Raw genomic sequence first — 21,661 nt, 5'->3', positions numbered from 1 at the left:
GTCAGTTAAAAAGTCTGCAAACTTCTTTTGAAATGAAGTCAAACTGATCATTTTTTCACCTGATTACAGGAAAGGAGGAGTTCCTAAAAGACGCAAAACCCTTCAGTAACAAAAAAAAAAAAGTGACAGCGACGCAGATCTGAGAGAAAACCAAAGTTGAAAGCCTTCAGTTGACCTTTCACTCAGTCACCCCATAACTATTTTTCTCCTCTGCCTCTTTATACTAGTCATAGTGCTAGTATCTAATGACACACAGTAGCTGATTAGAATAAATACGTTGTTTTAACCCATCAGCAACAATAACTGCTTCACCTTCCACCTTCACCTGCAGACGTCAGGGAAACAACCTTTCCTGAAATTTCTCTTTATTAAAAGAGTTTTATAGGGGAAAGGTGCTTTGTCAGCCAGATATTTAATCTGAAATGACCCCTCTGGGTGTATTTAGAGGCTGTTGCAGCTGTAAAAACAGCAGCAGCGGTGTTCACCATAGAGCTGGTTTATAGGAGGCTTTAGAGGAGGGACTTTGTCAGAGCTAAAACTGAGATTTGTAAAAGAAATGGATAAATTCGAAATGAAATTAGTTTGGCTTTAACTACTCTTTAAATGGCTGAAACAACCTAGTATTACATTTGTAATAAAGTTACGGCCCTATTTAATTCTAATCCATTTACGCTATGAAATTCACTAAAACATAAAAAAAACCCTTTAATTTGAGGTGTGGTTGTATTTTGTACAGTATTCGCACCTCATGCTTTTGAATTACATCAAGATTTCCTATGATTTTCAGTATTTCTGTTTTTAAATATGTAAATACAAAAATAATTATTTCAAGCTTCTGTTGTCATGTAATCTATATTTTCAAGGCATTTCAAACTGACTTCTACTTGAAAAAATGGAAATATAAAGGATGTAAACTCAACAGGAGTGGAATCTTTGTTAAATAAAATATTTAGAATAGAGAAGTCAAATTAGACAAAATAGATGAAAGATTTTCTAGATTCTTTTTCTCCCTATTTTGGTTGATAAACTGTAGTATTTTCTCTCCTTTGGATTTGATTTGGTTTTTTTTCTTTGAAGAAAAAACTTCATAAAATTAAAAAAGAGCCTTTTTTTTATGAGCCTAAACTTTTTTTTTTCAAAATAGTGATGAAACATTAACTTTATTTAAAAAAAAAAAAAATAGACAATTGTTTTAATTTATGCCAGTAAAACTCCACAGTATGGTTGGTTTCATGTAATCAACTTTAACTTAAAAATTTAAACACCCACAATAAAAACAGCTATACGCAGCAGTGGAACAAAGTGGTGAGCATTTCTTTTGTAGAAACCTTTAGCTATGTCATTCGTATTCCGCTGATGTCACGTTATCATGGTCTGTTGGATTAATACTTCATTCTTCGCTGATGCTTATTTTCCTGCTTGCGGTAGATATGTTTCCCTTGTCAATGTAGGATGGTTGAGCATTTTTAAATCACGTAAAGCTTCTTGATGTCAGCTGTCAGAAACAACAAAGTGCTCTCTGTTTATCTCTGTGTATGCTGTAACTGCTACAGAAAGGAGGCTGCCCTCATATCTATCCCCTCTTTATCTCTTTTTTGCCTCTAAAAGGGTTAAAAAAATCTAGATCCTTGGACAGAAACAAACAAAACACATGCCAGCATCATTTTCCCTTAATCAGATCTGCAAAAAACTTAAAAAATGACTACATTTCAATAATGAAACCAAAAGTTATGCCACTAACTCATACTGTTAGTTGAAAATGAAGATATTTTAGAACTTTTTAAATATTTTGTATTTAAGTTGACAACTTCAGCTCTCTTTGCTGAGCTGGTGTTGTTTTTCTCTCTTTTAAATGCTTAGCAAGTTAGTAACTGCAATCCTTGGGTCAGATCTGTCCATTTGGGTGCTACCAATCGGGTATCTGTCATGTCTGTGTGTGAAATATGAAAAAAATCCAGATGAAATCCATCTGTTCAACTAAATCTTTTATTTTTGATGTGCACAAATGGACCATGCATATCTTGAGCACAATCAATTCTGGTGTCATTCGAATGACAGTGAGCTTTTGCATGAAGGAGAATTATCAGAGCCATGACTTGCACAAAAGTACAAACAGCACAAAGGGAACACATATCATTTCTGTTTTTCTGAGAAATCTGCCAAAAATAAATAAAAAAAACAGAGGCATGCAGAAACATGCATGCATGTGCATTTTTCTTTCTAAGCATTTAATGCCCAAGAGAAGGGGGGGCTGCGGCACAGTCACACAGCACTGCAGCCAATCAGCTAATTGGGGCCATGGGAATGGTTGAGGGGATGTGATCTGTGGCTCCTGTCATGACTCTGGTCACAGGATACACAGGAGTGACATTGACAGGCGCACAGTAAGCGCTTGTTCCTCTGTTTTTGAGCTGGGGATTGAGAGGAAATGAGTAGAAGACGTCAATTACCAAAGTACAAATGAAGAGAGACAAGTTGTCGGTGATGCATGCTCACTGGAAGCCCATCAGATAGAGCAGGAATGTAAACCGGCAGATGAGTCGACGTGAAGTTCATCACACACGTTTTGTGTGAGTTTCTAGAGGAAGCAGAGAATGTGGTCATTTCCAGGCTTATGGTCATGGGATAGAGGGCGGGATCTCCCTCCTGTCAGACAGGCAGGCAGGCAGCATTTGAGACCAGGAAAAAAATTCTCTGTGTAAACACGAAAGTGGGGCACATTTCTAACCTTTCCACCTCCAGAATTAGCTGCCTGCTACCCTCGGGCTGCGTCTCATGGGGCTCATTATTACAGATGACATTTTTAATTCTGAGACAGGATGCGCTGATCATAGGGCTTTAACCGTTATTTATTCCTAATCCAGTTCCTTAGAACCATCAGTGCCAAACTACCTAAAGTGGAAAAGTCCCTATTTATTCCATCTTAAAAGCAGGATGGTCTAATTTGAACTTTTAGCAATTAAATGTGATTTATCCCTATTCAGTTTGTTTTAAACATTTTTTTTGATCTCTCAAAACATAGTTTGAACTTCGGCGTCGCTCTGAAAGCGTTCATTACTGCTTTTATTATAGTGAATTTTTTTGTTTTGTATAAAAACAGTAGAAGGCTTTTTTTTTTAGCTTCAACACAGTAGTGCTCGTCATTGGCCAATGTGAGCCATCATGAGTTATTATGTTCAAGATGTCGGTGAGTGCACATGACAAACCCGAGGAGAGACTAAACATGGTTCCTAACAAAGGCACCGCTTGTGGTGTTTATTCAATATTCTCTAGTTTTAATCTCCTTACTACAGTTTGGCCCTGATAAGGAAAATCAAAGACCTGAAATTATATTTGGGTTTCTCATCAGATCAGACTTCCTTGTAGACAAAATGTTATATGCATCATATTTTGCATACTGTTGATCAATGAGGGCAAACAATAGGTCTCAGACACACATAACTCCCCATAACTACCAGAGTTAAAACAATGGTGAAATTTCATAAGTTTTTTTCTGCAAGGGCTGAAATAATTAATCAGATTAATTGTGATTAAACGATTATTGAAATAATCGTCAACTAATTTAGTAATCGATTAATCGTTAACTGGACTGTAGAGGCTCTGAAATGTGCCTTTAGGTGACAGAGCGACCCACCTTGAGCAGCAATTATACCAAAATTGTTATGAAATCATTAGGGTTTAGGATAAAAATCCTTTTCGTCTGTCGATGTGCTCTATCAGCACTACTCAACTATTTTCAATTGGTCTAAAATCACAACAGCTCTTCTTTAAGGAACCTTCTGATATCCGATTATTAATCGATTGATTGAAAAAAATTATTAACAGATTAATCGACTTGCTAAATAATTGGTGATTTCCCACTTTTTTCCTCACATGGACTTACAAACTCATAAGACTGACAACAAAAAAAACAAACTTGAGTGTGTTATTTTTACTAAATGAATCTGATGTAAATACTTGCACTCTTACTTATATAAAGCAAGCTGGACAAGGCGGCATGTTGGAGTTGTAACTGCACCGTTATATCGGCAGCAAAAAGACAAATATGTACGATTGATAAAGCAACATGCTGCTGGTTAGATTCCCTTCATTTCATTTTAATTTAAGTTCAATGTGGAAAATTAAGATTTACATTATAAGACAAATTAGCCTAATATTTACCAAATTATAAGAATTCCAATTAGATCCAACTATGATTAAAACATTTTGCTCTATTTCAATCAACTTTATGATTATATAGATCACTGAAAACAAACTTGAAGAAACGTTATCTATGGAAGCCCAGCTGGTCATATCAAATCTTCACCTAGAAAAACTCCCTTATTCTGAGTAACAGTGACAAGAAACAAGGTGATAACATCTATATCCGTAGTTCTAGACAGTAAATTGACACGGCTAAACTCAGAGGCTCTATAGCTCTATAAAGCAAAAACAAAGCAAAGGTTGTAGACAGAGTTAATGCCAAAAAACGGTTAAACAGAAGCAAGGAAGTAAAAAAAAAAAACAATAGATTACATTAAGTCAATGACAGCTTAAACTCTGAGAGGGTTTACCGTAGCAGGAGATGCAGCTAAACGTAAAAGCACAGCAGCAAGGGTACTTAATGTGGGAAATTTAAAAAAGACCAGGGTTAATAGCAGCTGTTGCCTTGGTAATGGTGTCGCACTGGAAAGTAACGCAGCTAAAAACATCATAATGAAGCAGAAGTACTTTCCATAGGTAAGAACAACACAGAATACATAAAGTTGACGGCTGCAATAGTGCCACCTATGGTTTCTAATAAACTTTATTTTTTATAGAAGGAAAATCAGAAACTTAGACTTAAAAGCAACAACAATTTGAATAATACATGAATGGAAAATGGCAGCTTAAAATAGCTGTAAGAAGTGAGTCCTCCTTCAAATTTGATATTTATATTTTTAAATGTTTAATTTAAATGTTTTCCCAATATAAAGTTAAAAAAATTATCTTAGAATGATAACTATAAAAATAATGTAGGAAAGGAAGACATTAATCTTTAAAAAACTGTAAAAAGAAATCCCCAAGGTTGGAGAAATCAGAGCAGTGGGGTTTAATAAGGTCTGTTATACGCCTCACAAACCATGCGGTCTTAACTGACATAATAGGGCTATTGAGTTACTATTATGCAATGAAGAATGAAAACAAATTCCTCCTTCAACAAACTGGCCAGCACAAAAAGCCTGCAGGGACTGAATTGTTTTAAAGGAGTCTTCATACTGTGCTGTTTTTTTTCTGCCTGCCGAGGATATTTGTGTTTTTACGGCTTCCTGAAGGAAACTGTGGGCTGAGTTTATTCTCTCTGTGCGTGTCAGAAGGCGACAGAGTGAACAAGAAGGCATGTGAGCAGGTTTATCAACATGCAACTTGTTGGGCTACCCAACTCTGCATTGAACTCCCTGGATGTATGCGTTTGTCAAATTCAAGAAGAAAATATTTTTTCAAGTTTTCCTGGATGATTTTTAATGCCTTCGCGTCCCAGAGGATTTGGAATTTTATTTCCAGATTTCGGACACAACAGCTTCATTCATTGTTGGCACAAAAGCGTTTTCCCGTTGTTTTTTTCCCCTCCCTTCTGGTATTTCCTGCTTTTATGTGTTTTTCTGATCCTGTCCTTGAATCCGGATGAGTGCGCTGCGCTGGCACCGGCTCTCTGCGCTCTGGAAGAACTGGATGTTCAACCAGGAGCCAGAGGAAGAGCAGGTTCAGATTCCAGAAGCTCCAGGACATGAGGAGGGGCCCCGGAAAGAAGAAGGCAGCAAATTCCAGGATTCCAGCCCAGATTGTGAGAGTCTTATCGGAGTTATCACCCAGAACTCGAATTACGAGGAGCAGGAATCAGAATCACACGAACCAAATCTGGATTTTCTAAATCTGAATTTTGGTCATAAGGTCCCAAAGTCTGAACTGCTGAAACGTAGCTGCTCCGAACCGTGCCCTCAGGTCTCGAACCACACGGGTCGGTCTGAGAGCTGTCGCTACATGCCTGAGGATTGTGAACCCAGATCTCACAGAACCTTCTATTCTGAGGAGAGTGTTGACTGTGCGTTACAGGTGGATAACGGCACCGAGGGGGACGATAGCTTCCTGCAGAGAGACGGGTCCCAACGGCGGTCAAGGCGGCGCTTTAGGAGGGTAAACCCTAGAGGAGAGCGGGAACTTATCACTGATGGCCAAGAACCCGCCAGCTACAGCAACACGGTAAGAGGATTTTATCGTTTTTTCTGTTTAGCAAAAGCTTTTAGAACTCCTGCAGGATTTAAAGATCTTTAAAGGTCTGGTTTGTTACATCCGGAATAGTCTGAGGCATGGTAGATAAATGCACTGGAACGAGTCCTCAGCCTCTACCGCGCTATTTTAAATCTTCATGTTTGGAGTTGGTGCTTATGGACAGGTTTCCCATAAATATACTTATTTTAAAACATATCAGATTGTTGTCAACAACTAAAGCTGAACTGAACGTCTACATAGCTCGCTTATAAAGTGTCACCATTAGCTTGTGACCGAAGTTTGCTTCACAAACCAGATTCAGATGTTTCTCTCCTTGGCAGTTAACGTTGTATCTCACTTTATGCATTAAAACTGTGTGCGACATGTCCCTCATGTGAGCTTCAGTGAGTTCTCCTCCCTCTGATAGGATCACTGGGTTCAGCATTGTGTCAGTTACAGTTCCAGCTAATCATCTGGAGCCACGCTTTGCCACAAACAGACACACAAGCAGCTGCAGACTGCAATGCTTTGTTACCGCACACACACGTTTTCCCAGCTCCCGTCGAGCTCCCTCGGGGCGTTACAGAGGGGCTTAATGGAGAGCTTAAGAGTGTTCTCTGTCGACCCTGCCTGCCTCTAAAGTCTCCTGGAGATTGTTCTACTTTTTAAAATTACATTTCAAGCCCTCGGAGATGCTAGCATGCCACCACATTCGTCTTTACAAAGTACCCCTTGAACTTTTTTCTCCTTTTGATCGGTTGAAACAAGACACTTAATGAGATTTTATATTATGAACACAAATGTGAAATAGTTAATTGGTAGGTAAATACTGAAACTTGATCTTGACGTTTGTGTTCTTGCTGCATTTAATTTTAAGACCTTTATGATACATCAACCAGCTTTGCTTATATGGAGACATACATTTTCAAGGATTGTTTGTGCTGATTGCTTCTCATTTTGGACTTTACTTTGACTCGGCCAGAAGTAAAGGTTTTCCTTCTAATTGAGGGAGTTAAAATCCAGCTGTCACTCAGGTTTAAGTGGCTTCCCTGTCCCTGCTGAAGGCAAGCAACCCCACAGCATGATACTGCCACCACCATGGCAGTATCACCTGGATGATTGGGTTGGGTCTGTGTTTTTGTCTGAATCGCTTTCTTTCGTCCTTGTGGCTGCTTTATCCCAGACTCACCCACCTGCTAACAGGTCTTCTGGTTTTCTTTCAGATATTGTTTTTCAGACTACCTTTTGATTTGGGAGGATTTAAGTTGAGGTTATATAGTCTGAAGGGGCTGAATACAAGGTTTTAAAACCCATCACCATGTATGCTTTTACCCTCTTGACAATTCTGTACTGCTTTGTGCTTCTCGATCACATCATATGATAAGCAGTGTGATATAATTACTCAGTGTGAATGCTCCTAGTGTTTTATTTTCATCTGTTAAAAAATTTTATTGTATTATCTTTTATAATGTGTTTGACTTGCATATCTCTTTTGATCTGTGCTGCAGACTTTCTGCCCAGGTCCCCCTTGCAAATGAGACCTTGATTTCACATCTGGAAATTGAAAGAAAAATCCCATTAAAGGTCTTTGTAAATGTGATGCAATGTAGAAAAGTCAAAGCGGTTGGAGTACTTGTGTGAAACAAAAAAGTAAGTCTTTTAACCCTAATTATAAGGAACTGCAAATAAGCAAGCCAACACAAAAAAAAAAATCTAATAAAGGTAAATTTACTTAAAAAACAAAAAAACAATTCTTTAGGATTTAATTCCAGTTGTTAAAACTTGTGCCAAACATGACATGAGCAAGGCTCTTTAAATAACGGGCATTATTGTTCGATATATGGGCCATTTACCCGTCCTTTTAAGCTAATCTGGTTGCTCTTCTCCTTTCACATGTTTTCTGCAGTGTTCTACCTCAGGATTATGTCAACAACAAGGGAGCAATACAACATTATTGTGGGTGTTTATCTTTTGGTGTATTTGGCCGTTTCTGTTGATGCTTCTCCAGATGCCTGTGTAGATCGTTCCCACTTCATTCAGACACCTGTTGTTTAGAAAGAGGCTGCATTGTAGAAAGCGGGTCATGTTGATGTTGCCACACACATGCGCACATCTCTGTCTGCTGACACTGTGGGTGGCTGATAGAAATGTGGCAAACAGAAGGACAACGAGGTGCATCTTGGGAACTACATCATGCTGATTTACACAAGTATTTGGGGAAACATCACAGGACAGAGGCGAGTTTGCAGGGCTCTTTGTGGACGTTTTTTTTTTTTTTTATTAATCGTGGTTTAAGTAAACAGTTGGACCTGCATGCAGACTTTCAGTTATTAATGTGATGTGGAGTGAATGATGGGAGGTTGATTGATGAGAGGGAGATCCCTTAAAGAGAAAGAGTTTCCAAGAAATTATTTTTACAGGTTACCATCTAAGGCTGTTTTGGATGAGTTAAAATCAAATCTAGTTTGTTGGCTGAATTGGATGAAATTAACATAATTTTTTATGATGAAGTTGATAATATAATGAAATAATTTTCTTTTAGAAATGGAGGAAGACTCTGATTTATATAAGTATTTTCAGACTGTTTCTTTGCAAAAGTCATTTCGTGATTTGATGATGATTTATCCTTTGAATAATGGAGCAATTAGCTGACCTATCTATTCTGCGTAATTGTTGAAAATACGATGAACTGACTTAGAAGGAAGACAGCCTTGTTGAAGTTCAAACTCTTTGTACATCCAAACTGTCCTGTTTTTCTCAAAGGAACTTAAAAGCTTCCTCATTTCTAACCGTATTAGAGGTGCTTTAAAAGGACACACCACACACCTGCCTTCATATGCTATACAGAAGTGTAACTGTTGCTACAGATCAACGATGTTGTTGGGAGGCCTGATTGAACCATAATAACATCAGTAATCCATTATCACTATTTTGCACTGTCTGGTGACTCTTGGTCTCTAGATGTATGATCTGGAGGGAATAGAGTCTCTAACTATATGAATTGAGAAGAACACCACTTAAACCATTATATTATCACCAAGAACTTTGTGAAATAATAAAAAATATAGAAGTAGAGCAAAATGTGATTTTTGCACAGAGTTGCAGACATTGTTCCTCTTTCATTGAGGCAGGCGATTCTGCACATTCCCCCCCCCTGCAGTACACTGGGATTCAATAATGACTCAGCCTCAGACTACACACTCATATGTATGTTGGAAATAAGCAGATGGACAAAGAGAGCCACTTTATTTCGACATCAAAAGCCTCATTGGATTATTGTCTTTTCTATCTTACAGAAGATGGATAAATGAAGCCATCAGCTCATTTGCCTTGCAGGGGAAGCCCGCTCAGAGGGCTTTTTACAGCCAGGCTGCTCCCCGGCTCTTCTGGGTCATTAATTCAGGACAGGTTCACCATCTGCGCAGAGGGGTTCAGCAAAACATTGAATTGTGTCGCAGTGGTTTACTTTTTGCTGAATTTATTATATAGATTATTATTTTTTTTTTAACGTTTTTAGGTCTGAAACAAAATTTGCCTTCTGAGTAAGTCAGACGTGAGACACGAATATCTTATTTTTAGCTTTTGTTTTCTGGTTGCTTAGTTTCTGTCTTGAACGTGCCTTGTGGACTGTGAAGCAGTTTCCTACGTGATCTGTAGGAAGCGACTGTCTTTAACGTTCAGAGGAAGACACAGACTTCTAACGCAACATTTGTGGTTTGCTACCTTCCTGTGTCAGAGGCCAACATTTCTGACGTTTTCTGTTATTTTCCTTTCAGAAAACATTTAAATTGTCATAGTAGGTAGTCTGGCACATGCTACTCAGGGTTAGTAGTAAAAAACCCACACGATCAATCAGGATTGATTACACCTTTGAGGTGACAGATGCTGAGTGTGCAAATCTTTATTGGTGATCTGTTAAGAAGTTGATTGGGACACAAACTTAAACCAGTGCATTAAATCAAGGCTACTTTATTTTTTCAATCTGAATGTTTTCGACAGTTGCCTTGGTATCTGAAATTTTGCAGAAACAACAGGAATTCCTTTTGGTCCGATAACAGGGATTTTTTTTGTGTGCTATAAACAATTAATCCCTTGCATGTTCTTTGATTCAGTGTTTACCATGCTGTTTTTTTTTCTTCAAAGATATTATCTCTTAAAACTACAGCTACTTATTTTGCAATCACAACCCTTTCCTGAATCTTATAAGACCTAAAATTAACCCAATTTCTTTATAGTGAAGTCAGAAATAGTAGGATGTTAACTAGTATCCCATGATCCCATCAAGCAATGTTCAGCCCATCACCCTAAAACTGGAAAGAGCATAACACATCAGCATATCTAACAAGATGTGCTTCTGTCTTTGCAAGAAGATAGGGAGTCTGAAAGTAAGATGTGAAATCCTGTTTTGACTTCGCCTCAAGTCATTTAAGGGACATTTCAACACGTCAAAGTTGACCTGATGAGAACAGACCAAAATTCAAAGTTTTGGCCTACATAGAGTTGATTGGATGGAGAGTGGAGCTTAAAGCAAAAGGCACAGTTAGAAGTACTGCAACAGAAGGATGTTGACTGGAGTGTAGATTCCGTTTTTAATATGACGGGCATCATTAATATTCAGTCAGAGCTGCAGTTAAATTGTTTAGATCAAAGAATATTCCCCTCTTAGAATAGCCTAGTCAAAGCCCGGACCTTAATCTAGTCCCTGAGTGCCTAGAATTGGTTGTACCTACCCTAAAAGCCTTGCATATGATGACCACAGAAAAGTCAGGGTCGAATATAAATGTAAGGCAAACCTTTGATATTTTCTTGTCAAAGAGAAATTGTAAACACTGTACTAGTTTTTGTTAATCTTTCACATGAAAACCTATTAAAACTTAAGTTTTTTGTGATGGAGAAATGGAAGAACATTTCAACGGGTTTGAATAAGTCGTCAAATCCTAAATCCTGCTTTTTATGAAGTCGGTGTTCAACAATGTGACTTGAATCAAATCAAAGTGGACATCCATCGCTCCATCGCTGACCTGTTTCTGTTTGACATTACAGTACCGTGACACTGTCTTTTGTTGTATCATTTTACTTATTCTGCTGAGCTTTTATTCGTTTCCGTATCACGTTTCTTTTAGTGACTAAATCTTTATTTATATTCAGGTTAGATCTAACGTTTCACTCCTCATTGGTAGATAAGTCATAGATGTGACTCATGAGTCTGCTCTGTCATAATGGAGTCAACATGGCTTAGATAGTAGATCGATCCCATGCTGGTAAAGAGAGATGACGACTCTTTGTGTCTAATCTGCTGGTTTTTAAATAATGTTGTGAAATAATTGTATATCCCTTTAGCTGATTAAAAACACCTCAACTTAAAGTTATTTTTTCAAATAATCTGTGGGAACCTTTATCAGCCTTTGCTCTTGGTGTCCAATACAATCAGTGCAGAATCTTCTGCACTGATTGTATTGGACTAATTTTGACCATGTTTTTGGTTTTACTTGGCATCAAAACCAAGTATTAAGCTTATCTTCAATTCTTTAGTATATCCTTAAAGGAATAGTACACCCAAAATTATTATACACTACTGTTTATGCTCTAAAAACATTCTAAATGACTTTGTTTCGAGTAAATTATGGACGCTACCCACTCAGGACACTTGGAATACATTGGACGACCAGTATGGAGCAATATTGACACGTTTTTTGTGGACTTTTATGGACCTTTCTGTCTCGGGCACCATAGACCTCCATTATTTGAATGTCAGCAGACAGCAAGAAGCCTCCCAGATCTCCAGATGCATTTGAGATATCAAAAAAGTACTCCAGAGTGTTGTTCAGCATGGGGGTCAGTAGAAAATGAAGGCTAATCATGTTTTGGGTGTACTATTCCTTTAACACTGTTGTCATCTTTGAAAATGCAATCCACAGATCATTAAAACATCACAAGCTCTACCGACTAGTCGTTAGTGTTTCCTATTTGAAGTAGTCCTCACAATAAGTAAGAATATCCTGGGAGTCTTGCGTCTGAAATCCAAAATTAAAATCGGCCTTATTGTGTCCAGTTCTTGTCTTGGCTGATTTCGTCTTACACTCTTTGGACACCCATGGGAGCAGTTTAGTCAGCTGAACAACCCCAGGAAAAGATGGAGAGTCAGGAGCTAAGAGAACAAGAAAGCATAAAGGGATCTACCAAATCAAAATAGGTGTTCGTTCAGAAAGAAAGATCTTTGTGTTTAAAAGGTTGAAAGACATTTATCCTACAAAACTCTGAGCTCAAGAGCGTTCAGAGGAGTCTTCCACAATAAAAAATAAATTCGGACACTTGGACCTGCAGACCTTCAGCTCTTAATACGGAGCGACAGTGGCGTAAGATCAAGGTATTGCCTTGCAACCGGAGGGTTGTCTGTTCAAGCCCCGGCACTGGCTTTCAGTGTTGTCGTGTCCTTGGGCAAGACACATCACCTACTGATGGTGGTCAGAGCGGGAGCGAGAGCGAAGCCTCGCTTCTGTCATTGAGCCCCAGAGCAGTTGTGGCTACAATGTAGCTTGCCACCATCAGTGTGTGAGTGTGTGCATGAATGGTGGAATGTAGTGTAAAGCGCTTTGGTCAAGTCCTGTTCCTTGAATAAGCGCTATATAAATACAGACCATTTACCAATTTACTATAGCAAATCAGAAAATTAGAGATTAGTAAAAAGGATGCATAAAAAAGATGATGAGAAGCTATGGTGCCAAAAAGAACTAATGATAAGGGTGTTTTCAGATGTGGTGTGGAGTGAAGGATGGGAGGTTGATTGATGAGAGCTCTACTTCATGCAGCCTAAGTTATCAGGAGCTGCAAGAGATGCATGGTATAGTTTTAACAGTGTTGTGTCTCATATCCTAAAACAAGTAATTAAGTAGTAATCTACAAAATGCAAGAGTTGTTTAGAAAGTATGTAGGATATGCAATTCTTGTTTTCCCATTTACTTAAGACCATTTTGGTGTTTAGTAGTAAATAGCTCTTAAAATAGAAGTACAGGGTGCTAAACACATGGAGGTGCTTACTGTACAGACCACAAGCAAACCAAATTTCTTTGCTTTTGTTTTGCTTTAATTCCCCATGAAACCGCAGATCATTGCCCGCAAGTGTAGCGTCTGAATAGGCTATTAGCCGTGGAGCTGGCAGCAAGAGCAGACCCTCATGTTCTAAACTGTTGGGTGTTTACTTCCTCAAATTGTTACCAAGGCTCAAAAATACTCAAACTGTCCCTAGACTGGCAACTCCATCCAGCTAGTCACACCCAGTCCTCTGTTTTTACAGTGCCACCGAAAAATACTTACATGCCTTGGACCCTTTATCACTTTATCACAAACATCACAATCCAAACTCCCATGCATTTTATTGTGTTTTTATATAACAGACCCACATTGAGTGGAAGGAAAAGGGATGCATGGGTTTCAGTTTGTTACTACACCAGGTGACAAAGTTTTACATGTTATTCAGTTTGCCTATTGTAATTGATAATGTACCCTAACAGCGGTCAGGTTGGATGCAGATTATCTGGAGAAACAATCTTTAATTCTTGCTACAAATTCTTCATTATTCTGTTTTATTCCTCATCAACAGCCTTATGTTTACCCTCCCCTGGTGCAGACAGCGTGCAATTATACAACCGAGTACAGTATACTCTGGGTAGCACAGTGCACCACCGGGCCACTGTCTGTGGCTGTCGTTGCAGCTAATTTTAGGGATTACATCACCAGCACTAAAATGACAACCTTGTTGCTCTCTAACTCTATATTGCTCCCTGCTTATTCCTCTCATTCAACTTCGTCTCATCGCTTCCACTGCCTAACCTTTACTTCTTTCTTTTTGGGCATCTGCCTAATGATATTTAAGACTGTGATTAGATTAACGTAAAAATGAGGGACAGTTGAAGGCTTCAAGTTTACCTTTAACAGAACAGAAGCAGATTTAATAGTTGTAAAGAAAAGCTGAGACGAGCCACTGTAAAATACAACATGTATCCTGGAGGAAAAACAAAGCCTTTAATCCTCCTGTCTTACCTCTTTTTCACCTTGTGAAATCCCACTGGCAGTTCTTTCCCTCTTTCTCACCCTAGCCTCCCTCTTTTTCTTCTTGTCTGAGTTTCTTCTCCTCTCATCACTTGCTTGTCTCTGCCCCAGTGTCTTCTCTTGTTTACTTTCCATTTATCTTCTGTCTGGTCCTTCTATCTTTCTAGGACATTCATTTACTCTGCAACGGGTTGTTTCATCACATCAGGCTCCATTTATCAAGACTTTATTTTTTAAGGAAATTGCAATGAAACCGCCAATTCCATTCACAGCATGATTAACAGTATTCGGTGCAAAATAGTTGCTTTTGTTTTCACACTTATTTACTACCTGTTGTATCTTTCCATATCTTAAGCCCTCCAAGGCCTTTGAAGCCCTCAGAAGGCTGTCTCTGCAGAGACCGGTTGGAAAAGGAAGGGTTGGTTTAAATAGCAGGAATTCCTGTCCGGTCTGTTAGACGAAAACAGTTAGTCCCACAGAGACATATCAGAGGAATCAAAGGACAGATTACGATATGATGGTGACAGTGTGTCACAATAGTCTCCTTTCTTAGTGCTGTATGATGCATTAGCATATGTTTTTAGGTTTTTCATTGTCTTTATTAATCTGCATATTAAGCAGGAAAATCAGATTTGGGTTCTGAACTTCTGATGTGGTCCTTCCATAGCAAAACATCTATTACGCTGATAATAGGGATTTAGTGTCATTTAAAAACTGGAAATGGTTTCCATGTCACTTATGGATCTGACCTTATCCTAACACTCACCCATGCCTGAAGTCTGGAAAAAATGCATACAAAACTACAAAATAAAAGCCTTTTTATTCTGCATAGTTGATTGTTGGAGAACATATTAAGCATTGTGTCTTAGCATCACCTAATGCAAATTTCAAAATAAAAGCCTTTCCAAAATAGTTAACCACCAGTTCAACCAAAAATAGGGTTACCAAGTGATTTGGGAATTGTAAAAAGGTTTCTTTTACTGATAGGTCTAACTCTATCCTTATCCATAAAGGACTTTCAAAATAAGATGTAAAACACCATACAAAATAAAGGCCTGCCTTTAGTAACTATCTAAATATTGGGATTATATCACTGTTCCATATAAATGGTGTGTCTATCTTTAAGACAAAACAATGTCAGACTTTCAGGATGAGACATACCATACACTACAAAATAAAACCTTGTAAAAATAAAAGCCTCAGTTTTCTGTCTCCATATGTAAATATTAAGCCCATAATATGGATACAATGTGTTTCAAGAACAGGAAATGCATAAAATCATACGGTTTGGACTCCAGATGTTTGAAATTACTTCTGTTGGAATTTCAAGGTACCATGGCAACATAAACGACCCCAAACTAACGCCCAAAAGCATCATAGGAAATAATAAAACATTGAAACGGAAGTCAATCTTTTTACTTCCAATATGAAATACGGAGGAAATAAAGGCCGGTTCCTTTTCTTATATCCAAAATGAATTCCAGGGATTGGTGTCTTACAAAAGAAAAAATCTTGAAAACATTCTTGACGTTTAGGTTCCTCACGTTTTCCTCCATAAGTTGTAAACACACCGAGTTCACAGTGTGAGATGCTCCACTGCAGATGTTTTCTTATTGATGGACATACAGAGCCTCAGTTACAGAGGGCAGGATTTGTCTCTATGTACAAACCTGTCACTTTCAAAATGATTCAATCCATACGCAGATTTTTTTTTAAATGATTCAAATAGGGTCATATTTAAGTCAAATTTAAACTTTAAATAAATTACTACAATTTATTTAGTCTGTGGCATGGCTCAGCTTATATAGATTTATTTATTTTTTTATTAAGAATTTTAGCTTTGATACATTTTGGATGTTTTTAGATCTGCGTATTGTCGTATATGTGTACCATAAAGCAGCAGGGTTTTATTCAGATTACTTGTTTTAATTGGGCAGAACCAATCAGGTGTGAGATGAAGTCAGACACACATTTAAAAAACTGCCGTTGACCACAACCTAGAAGAATGTGACAGTATACTTATTAGTCCGGTCTACTGATTTTAGTAGCATCAGACAGGAAGACACCGATCCTCCAGTATTCACACAACGCACCCAACCTCCACCAGCACAGGATGCCTGGTCTGGCCGGTGCAAACTGCACAGCATGTGTTGCTGTCTGCCTTCTGTTTCCTGTTCTTTGTTGCCTGTTTAAATCGCTCACATTTTTCCCAAAAATGTTTCACTCTTATTTCTTTCTCACAACATAATTCAGACTATTTCCTTTCACCTTTCTGCGACAGTCTTGGGTCTTTTTACTCTCTCCTTTTCCTAAATGATTTTATCCTTCCTGCCAATTTAACCCCATTATAAAACATTCACCTGACTTCACCCGACACTCGTGCACAGACACACAGTTGCAGACAGACTGTTCCAGGAAGCGTTTCCTGTGTGACGTCTGTCCTGCTCTGTGTTTTGCTCACACAGTCCACATCTTCATGCACAGTTATGCTTAAACAGCCCTCTGCGAAAGTTTGTGTTCGTTTAAACGCTTTCGTTTCGTGTTGACAATCAGGTCAGTCTCACCTTGTGAGACGACTGTCTCTTTTCCACCACATCATGGATGGTTTGTGCTGAATCCTGCAATGCTTAGCAAACGTAGTCATATTCAGTGTGAAGATTATAACTGCACACCTCTGTGTTATATTGAGATCGAATGTGGTAAATGGTCAGAAATTAATGAGTAATTCAAAAGTGGAAGAATGATCATGAGGCTTGCTCTTCACAAATTTATAGCTTGTATTTTATTTATCTATTAATTTTTTTGAGAACTCCTGATTTAATACTTTGTAAAATTAACTTTACTCAAAATTCAGCTTAATCTTTTGCCTCACAGCTTTCACATGTTTTTTACATCAAGATAATTTTTTATTTATTTTTTACCTATTTAGTTTGCTAGATAAAAGCTCAGCTTATTCGGCCTGGCTAAAGGGTTTCTTTAAGAGCAGTACTTTCCACAGATTCTCCATTAGGTTTAGGTCCAGTGTTTGGCTAGGCCATTCTATCGGATCAGGTAGCTTCAATCTAAATCAACCTGGTCCTTCGCAGTAGTGCCATACTCTGTAGATACAGCTGTGCAATATTAGTTGTTCAACCGTGCTTTGAACCTCCCCGCTGCTTTATCTCTAACGTCTCTGATGTCTTTGTGAAGCTGTTTGGTCATGAAGGTTTACTAACAAACCTCAGATTGCTGTGTTTTATTCAGAAGTGTCAGAGTAAAAAGCATGTTTCCACATCTCAGTTAAGTACCAGTTTTTGTTGGTCCACCAAGACATTTCTTCTAAAACACGTTTTTTTGCAAAGCAGTCGATGTCTTTTGCTCATAAGTGCAATGCTTCTGTTTATAATTAAGATTCTCATGTAAGTTATAATTACAAACCTTAACCAATCAAATGTTTTAAGAAAATATATCTGTTGATTAAAAACACTAGCGTCTAACTACCATTCACTTAAGCCGGGCATACACTCTACGATTTTTTCAATCGTTGCACGCAGCTACAGCTCACACTGTACGACCAAACAGCAAGGTTTAAAAGTTCACCGTTCATGATGTTTGTTCTCACACTGTGCGGCACGACGCTCTGATGCGATCTACCTGCTCACACTGTACAACTAAAAACCATATTGGACTCAGCTCCGCAGTAAGATGGCGCTACGTGAAGTCGTCTATCCGGAAGCCAAACGAGCAGAAGAGGAAAAAGACAAAAGTGTCGATACCTCCTTTTAAATATGAAGCTCACTAGAGTGAAACGCGCTGCCTTGGCAACTTGTGCAATTTTGTGTCCTGAAAGCCCTAAAAAGAAAAGGCGAAGACGTATTTGGACAAACCTGGCTACGACGGTCTGTCAATTTCACCGAAATAACACCATTTCACTCACACCCCCGCCATACTTATGTGTTTTGGTCTGATAGGAAGAATAAGAATCCTTGTTTGAGCATGTGCACTGAGCGATTTGCCCACGAGCACCTTACAAAGGCCAATGGAATTTAAAACATGCTTGTTTTTTCTCACGACCTTACGATTCCTGATTGGCAGGTGGTTGGGCGAGGCTGATCACCCCTCTTTACCCCCTGTATACTACACGACGCGCGATGAGGCTGAAAGTCAGACCAATCCAAAAATTCTTGCACTACTGCGAGAATCGGCACGAAAAGGACAAAAAATTGTACAGTGTATGCCTGGCTTTACTCTGTAGCTCCTTTTAGTCTACCTTTTAATCCTTTATCTTTCACTCTCCAACTTAATGAACTATAGTTGCCCTATAGATATGAGACATACAGTGTATCCACTATAGAGATCCCTCTAATGCCGAGTTGTAGCATTTCCATGTTACAGTATCCTTTAATCTCATAGTGAATATTTCAGTTTTTTTTGTCTCATCTGACAGACTCTGTTTTTGTTTTTTTCTTCAATTTGGTGTCATTTCCACAGTAGGATTGATTAGGGTATGTTAGGAAGACTCATGTGTTTGATAAATTGATGGTAAAAGAAGAAAACTTACAGGTTTGTTTTGCAGATTGAGAATCTATATAGTTTTCATGAAACTGAAGTTTTTTTCTTGTGAAATAATCTGGGGTTTCTGTTAAAAACATAACAGCTGAAAACAAGTATTTTTTATGTTCTGAGCAAACAAATATGCCAGGATTTCTTTAATGAATGTTTGATAACCAACATACTTTGGACACCTTTGGACAATTCTGTCACACTGGTCTTAATCAGCAACCGTATCTCAAATAAGTACTCAAAAGGAAAACCCGATCTTACAGAAACTTTACATGGTACCTGTCTGTTAAAGACAAATCAGTGCATCTCTAAACGACGCATATAAAGACCAGATTGGCTCTAAAACTGACTTATTAATTTCATTTTTTTCTCCCAAATGTTCTGTTTATAAAATTTCCTGAGGAAGAACACAGCAGAAGCTGCAGCCCTGGTTATATCTTTGAACTTATTTTTAAGGTCTGTGGCTTGATGCCGAGCGAAGCAGACGTTCTGGTGCTCCCCATACATTTATGCAAAAAGGAAAAAAGCTGCAGCCAGTGCACACTTAGACTCTTTCAGAGCACCACTTCTCTTTTCTTATTGCAGGCACAGATGTACAGTATACACTCACTTGACAGGCCCCATCCATTAGGCCGAGAGTCTTTAATCCATTCAGTGATCTGTAATTTCATTCATGTGAGCTGCTGGGGTTTAATGGCTGAGCCTATGCAGGTCTATTTGTGTGTTTGTTTCATCCTTTTACCCCAGTAACTATCTCTAGCCTGTCTATTGCCTCCCATTTTCGTTTTTCAGCTTCTGTCCCTCCTTTCCTCTCTGCCTCTCTTGTGTACATAGCACTCCTCTGAAGGCTGGGCTCCATGTGCTTGCATCTGATTGGTTGCAGGGGAAAAGGATGATGTCATTCTCAGCCGGGAGCTGTATTTCTCTTGGTTGGCATAGAGAGAGGGATTGAAGGTAGAGATCCTGATTCTGAGCAGAATGATGAAAGAGTAAAAATAGTATCATGGAGCAATAATGAGATGGATCATGTTGAAGGGAGCATATAGATAAATAAAAAAAGTCTTAACTACCTGAGGTAGTGATTACCACCCTATTTATGGTGAGAATAATTAGTCACCTCTTCCAATACATCTGAAAATTAGCCTTTCAAACAGACACACAGCTTCTATTGTCTCTGGTTTTAACACCCCCCCTCTGCTCCCTCTGTTTCATCTTTACTGTCCTGGTCTTATGAATGCTGCACATCCTGGATAATGCATAAAGAGCAGGAAAAAGATAAAAATATAGGTTCTGATGCTTCGAAAAAATGTGTAGACAAACATTAAATGTGTGTTTGTTGTGTTGAAACGATTGTAGCAGATAGTAAAGAACCTGAGGAGCATTATTTTTTCAGTAATTATTGCCTGAATCAAAAAAAAGGTTGTGGATTAATAGCTAAGATTTGAAGAATTGTGACAGTTTACGAATAGTTCTATTGTTAAATGACAGAGAATACATGATCCTTAATATTTTGGGGGGTATTAGTTTGATAGAATTGGATTTTTTGTTGATTTTTCACTAAATTTACTCTTATTTCAAATATAAAACCCATCCATTGGTTGCAGGTGCTTTGCTCCTGTTCTTTTGTTATCTGTTGACAAATTTTACAAATATCTTTTCTCGCTACGTAAATGAAGTGCTTTACTATCAGCATCAATCCTTAACAACATACACAATATAAAAGTGAAAGAATTTGTGGGCTCACTTCCAGATAGGAAGAGATGTTATCTTGAGTGTGTTTTTGAGAGAGTTGTTTTAGGCCTTAAAGAGCTAATATCGTCGTAGTGGCCCACCGTACACTAGGTCTAAGTTTGTTTCTGTTATTTAAATTTACAAATTAGCAAGGATTGAAAATTAGCTGATTAATCAAAGATAGCAATTCCAGTTAGTTAAGAGCAGCACGTTTGGAGTAAAACCTTGAAGCCCATTCCATAATCCTCCTAACAGTTTGCTTGACTTAGAAGAGAGCATAGAAAAGTGAGACTCAAAGGCTTTTTATACAGAAGAGAAAATATATTATGACCAGAGGTGCTTCTGATTTCAGTTTCCTTTCTGATCATTGATGTCATTTTATTTAGATTAATGGAATAGACCAACGTTTAGGTTATCTAAGTCAATAGTTGGATAGAGTTTTCTTTTTCTGTCTGTACTAATGTTTTGAAATAAACTCTAAGGTCTTCATGGAACCATATTTTTTATATTAAGGTTAAAGTAATGGAACTTTAGTTTTATAACTTATTTAGCATTTAAATGCCTGTCTAATGTTACTGATCTTTTGTGTTTATAAAATAAATATTTATGTTTGAGTATTTTGGCTTTAAACCACAGGTTTAAAATTTAAACACAGTTTAGTGTTTGCCTTAACCATTAGATCTATTTCCTAAACTGAATTGGTTCTTTTTGTTTATATAAAGATCAAATTTCTCTCTTATTTACATAAATTAAAATAAGACAGGAGATGTAGATGTTTCCTTAAATTGAAAAATGATCCAACTTCTCCAGCTCTTATCCCACATAATTTGCTTCAAGTTAGTTAGAGCTCGTTCAGACTTACTTATACTTTGTGTCTTTATTGATTTTAGATTTTTCAAAGCGTGTGTCTATGGTTCTTAGTCCTGAAATGTTGTTTACACTGGTGCTATTCTTTCTAAGCTGTGCTCTTTTGGCAGCAAAGTCATCCATGTATCATCTGGTTAGAGCTCTTGGAGCACACGCTCTCATTTTTTGTAATTTATGCTTCCAAAGGGGAGGGGCTTGCTTCAGTATCCTGGGCTTTATGTTACCAGCAGATCAATAAAGATGT

General features: G+C 38.0%; 1 protein-coding gene across 9 annotated transcripts in view; it reads left to right on the top strand.

Annotated features, from left to right (window-relative positions):
* Nucleotides 1–21,661, top strand: part of LOC119797649 (rap guanine nucleotide exchange factor 6-like) — a 187,952-nt gene that overhangs the window by 83,911 nt on the left and 82,380 nt on the right. For 7 of the 9 annotated variants that reach the window (XM_038306812.1, XM_038306813.1, XM_038306814.1 and 4 more), the window contains one exon: nt 6,073–6,219. In XM_038306812.1, the coding sequence (XP_038162740.1) occupies nt 6,073–6,219 (147 nt within the window). Of the gene's footprint in view, nt 1–5,345; nt 6,220–21,661 lie in introns of those variants that run through there. The other 2 variants (XM_038306809.1, XM_038306810.1) reach the window with 2 other exon arrangements.

This window comes from Cyprinodon tularosa, unplaced genomic scaffold (assembly GCF_016077235.1).
Source record: "Cyprinodon tularosa strain WSP-4 unplaced genomic scaffold, ASM1607723v1 ctg592, whole genome shotgun sequence".
In the NCBI taxonomy this organism is placed as follows: domain Eukaryota; kingdom Metazoa; phylum Chordata; class Actinopteri; order Cyprinodontiformes; family Cyprinodontidae; genus Cyprinodon; species Cyprinodon tularosa.
Note: the sequence above shows the minus strand (reverse complement) of the source record. Positions and strands in the feature narration are given on the sequence as shown.